The 8,716-nt window shown below is 40.4% G+C and overlaps 1 protein-coding gene across 1 annotated transcript in view; it reads left to right on the plus strand.

Moving 5' to 3' along the window:
* Positions 1-2,842: 2,842 nt before the first annotated feature.
* Positions 2,843-8,716, plus strand: part of FGF12 (fibroblast growth factor 12) — a 604,298-nt gene continuing 598,424 nt past the window's right edge. The window contains exons 1-2 of the mRNA XM_010833427.1: positions 2,843-2,939; positions 3,093-3,235. Coding sequence (XP_010831729.1) covers positions 3,223-3,235 — 13 coding nt within the window. The 5' untranslated portion in view covers positions 2,843-2,939; positions 3,093-3,222. The remainder of the gene's footprint in view (positions 2,940-3,092; positions 3,236-8,716) is intronic.

The raw sequence follows: 8,716 nt of genomic DNA on the forward strand, positions 1-8,716 counted from the left end.
CATGAGAAACGCTGGGCTGGAAGAAGCATAAGCTGGAATCAAGATTGCCGGGAGAAACATCAATAACTCAGATATGCAGATGACACCACCTTTATGGCAGAAAGTGAAGAAGAACTAAAAAGCTTCTTGATGAAAGTGAAAGTAGAGAGTGAAAAAGTTGGCTTAAAGCTCAACATTCAGAAAACTAAGATCATGGCATCTGGTCCCATCACTTCATGGCAAATAGATGGGGAAACAGTGGAAACAGGGGCAGAGTTTATTTTTGGGGGCTCCAAAATCACTGCAGATGGTGACTGCAGTCATGAAATTAAAAGACGCTTACTCCTTGGAAGGAAAGTTATGACCAACCTAGACAGCATACTAAAAAGCAGAGTCATTACTTTGTCAATAAAGGTCTGTCTAGTCCAGACTATGGTTTCTTCAGTAGTCATGTATGGATGTGAGAGTTGGACTGTGAAGAAAGCTGAGCACTGAAGAATTGATGCTTTTGAACTGTGGTGTTGGAGAAGACTGTTCAAAGTCCCTTAGACTGCAAGGAGATCCAACCAGTCCATCCTAAAGGAGATCAGACCTGGGTGTTCATTGGAAGGACTGATGTTGAAGCTGAAACGTCAATACTTAGGCCACCTGATGCAAAGAGCTGACTCATTTGAAGAGACCCTGATGCTGGGAGAGATTGAGGGCAGGAGGAGAAGGGGATGACAGAGGATGAGATGGCTGGATGGCATCACCAACTCAATGGACATGGGTTTGGGTGAACCCTGGGGGTTGGTGATGGACAGGGAAGCCTGGCATGCTGCGGTTCATGGGGTCGCCAAAGCCGGACATGACTGAGTGACTGAAGTGACCTGAACTGAATGGCAAGTGTTGTGTAGGAGTTAATCTTGGAGAAGACCTGAAAGGTAGTTTGGATCCAGATAACAGAAAGGTCTTGAATGTCACACCATGGATTTTGCATTTTGAAGCATTTGAGTTTTTGAAATTATGAGTAAAAATAATGAAAATTTATGAAATCAGAAGTTCTCCCCATTCCAGTCACTGTAGATAGTGGGGATGTGGTTATGTAAGAAATCATCTTGGAGTTGCTACCAGGACTCTTAGGTTTTGAGTCTGGTTCTGCTCCACTACATGAGTCTTGTCAAGTTCCCTCCTTGCCTCTCCATTTGTAAAATAATAAATATTACAGGTATGCATAGATGGACTCTAAAGGTATCTCCTTTTCTAAAAGTTCTGAGAGGAAAAGAGCATGTAATGGGTGCAGTGTTAGGGGCAGGAATTATTTATCCCAAAGACACTATTATTCTTAAGGATCTACTTTTCTATTATTCTTAAGGATCTACTGTCACTATAACCTACTTCAAAAATCTATCAAAATGTAAAGAAATACTGAGTTTTGTGATTCCCCACCCCCCAAATATTTTCTTGGGCATGCAATAGGAGAGCCTACAGCTTGGTAGATCCTAGGTTGTAACCTGTAATCCCATACGTAAGTGTTTTGATTCTCCAGTGCTGAATGGAGGCAGGCTTTGCTGAGCCATGGCAGTTATCAACAGGTCTCCTCCACAAGGATGTCCATGTCTGGCTGAGCCTTCATGATTAATATTTGTAATCATGGCCCTAAGGCACTGGAGAAATCTCAGGATGCCCTCTGAATCACCAGAGGAAGATAGAATTATAGTCTAACTCAGGTTTCTTGTTGGCAGTATATTTTATTGTATTTCAATGTTTTGAAAATTGGGATTAGAAGTTTACTGTGGAGGGATCTTTGTGTAACCTGGGGTATGGGATTAACCTGCATAGCTCCTCCCTTAGCCATTCTAGATACTAGTTTTCTAGGTTTATTTTCACGTCTGAGAATAAGACTATTATTCTCAAAGAGAGACTTATCTCTCAGCAGAATCTGGACTATTGAAAAAGAAAAAGGTAGTAAATATTTCCCTATTACACAGGTTGCAGATAAACTAAGTATAGTGTGGGCTTTTAACATATTCTATGAAAAGAGTGCTATAAAGTATTTTTGGCTTTGAAACCTTCTCTAGTACCTTATACAAGAAAAATATTTTTCTTCTTCATCTTTATAAAAATGATTATGTACACAGCTTTAAAGTACTTCTTATCAATAAAGGGCCTCTCTACCTTTGGGGACTCTGCATCTTGGTAGACTGTTGGAAAGAAGCTAAAAAACACCCCAGGATGTCCTCAGTGGCTTTGTTCGGAGAATTTAGAAGCCCTGTAGCCTGTTCATGGACAGTTTTCAGTTGGAGGCCAAAGGGATATCAGGGAGGCAAGAAAATTCAGTCTGAGTAGCAAAGCAGCAGGCGAATATTAATCTTTGGTAGGTCCAGGGCTACTCCCACTCTATCCCGGAAGAAAAAACAAAACAGATATGGAAATACAAACAGACCCGTAAAGTCAGTGGGGGAAGTGGTTCGGAGGCATACACCTGGAAAGTTACTGCAGCAACTAGGAAGAGAACCCCAAATTGTGACCATTACATGGGATTCGCAAATACACTCCTCTTTTCTCCTGTCTGCTTCTGAATAAAACCATACCCAGCTTGGAGACCCCAGTTTCCTCTAAGGCTTCCGTAATCCCATTTGGAAAATCGTATTGGATTGATACACAATCCCAATCCAATCCATTTGCTAGTTTGCAAAGGAAAATCCGGTCCAGCGTTTATTTTTAGCAGCGCTTCCAGTGACCGAACGCCAGAGCTCTTCAGCGGGGATAACTAAGGACCGTATTGGGGAGAGAAGCAAAGAAGGGCGGGGGAGCGGGAGGCGGCGAAAAGGAGGGGAGGTGGGGGGGACGCCCTGCGCATGCGTGCCAGCGCCCATGCAAATCTGCTGTACATCCAGAGAGCAAAGTGGGATGATCTGTCACTACACCTGCAGCACCACGTTCCGAGGACAGCTCCTGCTTGCTGCTTCCAGACCCAGGTAAAAAGGCAAACAAACAAACTGAGCGGGCACCGTGCATGCATATGAATACCAGGTCGCAACCTATCCCCTGTAGAGGCAATCTGCTGCTGCTGCTAAGTGTCCTTTGGTGGCTGATTGCAGTTTCAAGGTTTAAGAAATCCCATCTTTCAGGAAGCCTGAGGGGAAGAAAGGAAGTACGGGCGAAATCATCAGATTGGCTTCCCGGGTTTGGGAATCTGAAGCGGGCCCGCATCTTCCGGCCAACTTCCATTGAACTTCCCAGCACTCGAAAGGGACCGAAATGGAGAGCAAAGGTATGTGGCTGTCCCCATCGGGGGACTTCCCGCGGCATGTGCGTGTGGCCAGGGCAGTCCTCAGCGAGGGGACTGCAGTGCTTGGGGAGCGAGCATCATACTAGGTCGACAGGAGGAGATGCTATGTCCGTTGCAGCACCAGGGAAGTGTGGCAGGAAGGCGACTTCTTTTTAACTCCCACAGCTTGGAAGACAGTGTTTAATACTCCATCAGTTGCGTAGTGAAGTGTGATGAGTTTTTTTTCTTTTCTTTTTAGGTAGGGGGGTGGGAAGAGTCTTTAGATGGTGGGGGAGGCGAGATGTGTTGATAAAGCAATTTCTTTTCTGTAGAATGGATGGGTTCACATAAATATATTTCATTTACCTTAGGATTGCTGACAGGCACGTTTGTATCTGATATCCAATAATGCATTGCTATAGAAAAAAAATGTTTGGATTTCTCCACCCCCACCCCACGAAGATGGTATTTCTGGGTGTGTATGACCACATCCCACTGCATTTTGAATATATATCAGCAGAGAAATTGGGTCTATTTGAAACTGTGCGTTAGAACTGACCTCTAAGGAGAACAGTGTATCGGAGTACTGCTTGGCTCCAGGCATGATGCATATACTAGTTCTGGATATGTATATATTAATATTTTCCTCATAAGCAAATCTGCATAATGTATACACACTAATTGGTACATGAACTGTAAAAATCAACTTCTGATAGCATATTTAACTCACATAAGCAAAATGACTATTAAAATTGTAGGATTGGATAGCCTTTGGGTTTAACTCCATCTATGCAGGTCTCTTCCTCTTCCTCCTCCTCCTCCTCCTCTTTAAAACGCCCACTAGCTTGCAAGAGTCTTGAGTGATGTGGTCAGATATCCAGTAGGAACACTGGATGTATTTAATCGTGGTGAAATCAGAAAAAATGATGTCAACTTTTATGAAACTATATTCATTACCCAGAACTCGAGAAGCTATATTTGAAACAAGGTTTTATTTTTAAACGAAGAATGTCAGTCATTGTGGTAATGTGCTCAGGATCAGGGAGTGGTGGTGGATTACCTATTTCTGGGCTGATTAGTAAAACTCAAGTGTCAAGTGATAGCAGGTACATGTTCAAAAAAGTATTTAATTATAAGAGTTAAGTATTTCAACTTAGGTAAGCATTTCCAGTGTGAAAATAACTGAATCAACATAGATTCAGACAAGCTGACAAATTTTAATTGGGATAATTTATTCCTATGATTTGCTGATGGGCATTTCCATGACTAACAATGATGTACATATAGAAGAGACCCCATATCAATAAATATACATGAGGCATATATGTATTAACTTTACTATAGAATCCATTTTAAAACTAGAAGTCAAAAATTCATAGATGTCTGTAATATTCCAGTTGATTAAGTATTTCTAGAACATGAAATTAACAACAGAGTATCATTTTACTAAGAAGCTTTTTTTTTTTTTCTAAGAGAACACCTGCTATTTGAATATTAAACTTGGTTATCTGGCAAATGTTCTTTGTAACATTTTGCTTTCAATTTATACATGAATTCCTGGCCCATGATAAAAAGAAAATGTATCTCTTAGCAATAATTTTTTATTTCCCCTCTTTGCCCGTAAAATTTGCTACATGTCACACAAAGTTCTAGGTGGTTTATATCTCATACTGATAACAGTAGCATTCTAGTTATTCTGCCAGGCTTGGGATTTCAGAAAGGAAAATCTCAGAGGTGTATCTGAGAAGAATCATGCTAGAAGTTCTAAAAAATCTGTAGCAGTGATACAGGCGTGAATCGCAGTACTGACTCCAAGGCAATGAATAATTTTGTCCCAAGCCAATATTGTGGTCATTTTGCAGAGGTACCAGAATTGCTTCAGGCAAAAGACATGGTGAAAGTCCTCATACACATTGGTTCATGGACTTTTGCAAAACTGAATTAGCCAGATAGTGATCATATAAAGAGTGGTGAATTACACATTGACCTCACTTTCTGAGTTGATGCCAATGGCACAGCTAAAACTGGTAGCTAACTTGAAATTTTATTATAGAAGAAAATGTGTATTAAGAGAAGTATATCCATATCCCATTTGAATTGTTGTACCTTAAGTATTGATACTTTATGCTGCCATGTACAAATTTCTTCCCCTAATAGATTCAAGTTTAGTTTCAGGAAGACATTTTCAAATGTAAACATATATACTTATTTTTTTCTACTAGATACTCTTTCAATGCTCAAAGTACTATTACATGATTCAGTTGAGCGTTCAAGAGTTCTTCATCCTAGAAAAAAAGCTAATGGCCCACTCAGTTTTTAATCTTGTTGCCAGCATTTGACAACCTTCACCTTACCTCCAGCATTTCAAAACCATTCTTAGAGCACTCGTCCAGAGTCTTCAGCAAGTTAAGCATCAGTTATTTACAAATAAGATCAATTTTTTTGCTTCCTTACTTATTGTTTTGCATCACTTCTTGTTATCAGGATGAGGAGGAGAGGTGAATGAATCAGTTGATCCAGCAGTCAATTTCTGGTGTAATTTCAGTGATCCTTATATACCATGGTAATTAATGGTGCTTCAGAGATTTGGATTGGTGCACAATCTGAACAACTTTGACAGAATTTGTGCCTTGGGGTGGTTCACAGACTTTGATGTACATTAGAATCATCTAGTATGCTTTTTAGACCTCCTCATGCCTGGTCAATTACTTCATCAATTGCATCAGAATTTTAAGGTAGGAGACAGGCATAGATTTTTTTTTTAAAGATCTCAGATGCAACAGTGTTCAAGAATCACTCATTTAGACTTTTGATAATCAAAATGTGGCTTGATTTAGAATCTTGATCTTTACTGTAGGCTTACTGAATCAAAGAAAATTCACAGATTATTTGTACGCCCATAAAAGTTTGAGAAACATTGATTTACTGTGAGGAAAGAGGTTCTCTTCCTCTCTTCCCCACTTCCTCCCCGCCCCCCAATCTTCTGTATTTTTTCCCATCCTGCCTGTATCACATAGTTTCTTTGTCCAGCTAGGTTTGCAAGCTTGGGCTTATCAGAAACACCTGTGAAGGTTTTGAAGGATAAAGATGCTTAGGCCACACCTTTAGACATTCTGGTTTAATTGATTCTATTGTAGAACCTGGGCATAGGTATTTTTTAAAAGCTCCTCAAGTGTTGCAAATTGATCGTCAAAGTTAAACATTGGTCTAAGACCTTGCTAGTCAAAATGTAGTCCATAGACAATCAGTATTAACATCACCTGAAAATTTGCTAGAAATGCAGAATCTTGGGCCCTACTCCAGACTTACTGAGCCAAATGTTCATTTCAACCAAATGTGCTTGTCATTTGTATGCATATTAAAGTTTAAGAAGCACTGGTTTAGACCTTAGGGGACTGATAGTATGTATGAATGACACCACTCTGGGCATCTGAGTATAGAAGATGGGATATCATCTTATTAATCAATATGGAAGCATCCGATATGTGATGATGTTGTAAGTTTTTGGTTGCTTTGGGAAAGAATGGAAATGAAATACCAAAGAAATTGCTTGCCTCATAGTATTATCAGAAAATGGATTCATTTAAAATACCTTCTCTGTTCTTCCTCTAGGCATTTAATTTCAACCCCTTAATTATCTTTAAATGCTTTTTCTATAGGTTCATTTTTGAACTCCTTAAAATGTCCTGGTGTTAACCCGTGGTAGTGTGACATTGGACTGCTTAAATCAAAGCACATCTGCGAGTGAATATAGCTTACCTCCATCCATTCTTTTAAGATCCATTTGCTGTGCTTCTTGTTCCACAAGACCTTCCCTGACCTCCCTTGCATCTAATTAATATTTACTGGTGTATTTTTAAATGATCTAAGTCCCTGTTTGTCCCTCTTATACTGCATTTCTTACAATCAACATTATAATTTTTATGTTCTTTATTTAAATAAGCATTTATTGAGCATCTGCTATGTTCCCAAAGTGCTTAGTTCTGAGAATGTAAAAGAAAACTTAGATGTAGTCTCTGATCTTAAAGATCTCACTCTCAAATCTTCACTCATAGATTAACTTTTTTTGTGGGCATAATATGAAGTTCTAAGAGTCCTCCAGCTGCATAGGTGCCTGGATCAGATAAAACATTTTCATTTACATAGTAGGGATTCAGATTATATATGTTAAATTGCATAGCCTTCATTAGTTTATCATGCCATGTTCACACATTCAGGAGATTATAAATTGGGAGAGGTGAAAGAAGTGGGCTTCCTAGGTGATGCTAGTGATAAAAGAACCTGCCTGCCAATGCAGGAGATGCAAGAGACACAGGTTCAACCCTTGGGTCAGGAAGATTCCCTGGAGGAGGGCAACCCCCTCCAGTATTCTTGTCTGGAGAATTCCATGGACAGAGGAGCCCGGCGAGCTGTGGTTCATAGGGTTGCACAGAGTCAGACATGACTGAAATGACTTAGCATGCATGCATGCCTAGAATAATCATTTCTCTGAAATCAGAATGGTTAACTCTGCAAGAGGAAAGGGAAATGTCTATGCAGTAACTCGTTTATCAGAACCAGAAAGTGATTTTTTAAAAAGCTGCTTTGTGGTTAAAAAGCAAACAACTAAAGCTCCAAGACCACTGTAGGATGAGTACGATATAACACAGTAAAAACAGAACAGGCACTGAGCATTGGAGATCCCTGTTCTTATCCCAGCTTTAATGGTATCATCTTGGACAAGTTACTTTTCCTGTCTGAGTCTTCAGTTCAGTTCAGTCACTCAGTCATGTCTGACTCTTTGTGACCCCTGAATTGCAGCACGTCAGGCCTCCCTGTCCATCACCAACTCCCAGAGTTCACTCAGACTCACATCCATTGACTCAGTGATGCCATCCAGCCATCTCATCCTCTGTTGTCCCCTTCTCCTCCTGCCCCCAATCCCTCCCAGCATCAGAGTCTTTTTCCAATGAGTCAACTCTTCACATGAGGTGGCCAAAGTATTGGAGTTTCAGCTTCAGCATCAGTCCTTCCAATGAACACCCAGGACTGATCTCCTTTAGGATGGACTGGTTGGATCTCCTTGCAGTCTAAGGGACTCTCAAGAGTCTTCTCCAACACCACAGTTTAAAAGCATCAATTCTTCGGCACTCAGCTTTCTTCACAGTCCAACTCTCACATCCATACATGACTACTGGAAAAACCATAGCCTTGACTAGACAGACCTTTGTTGGCAAAGTAACGTCTCTGCTTTTGAATATGCTATCTAGGTTGGTCATAACTTCTCTCCCAAGGAGTAAGTGTCTTTTAATTTCATGGCTGCAGTCACCATCTGCAGTGATTCTGGAGCCCCCAAAATAAAGTCTGACACTGTTTTCATTGTTTCCCCATCTATTTGCCATGAAGTTATGGGACCAGATGCCATGATCTTCATTTTCTAAATGTTGAGCTTTAAGCCAACTTTTTCACTCTCCACTTTCACCTTCATCAAGAGGCTTTTTAGTT

Source organism: Bison bison, unplaced genomic scaffold, assembly GCF_000754665.1.
Source record: "Bison bison bison isolate TAMUID 2011002044 unplaced genomic scaffold, Bison_UMD1.0 scf7180017863646, whole genome shotgun sequence".
Classification (NCBI taxonomy): Eukaryota; Metazoa; Chordata; class Mammalia; order Artiodactyla; family Bovidae; genus Bison; species Bison bison.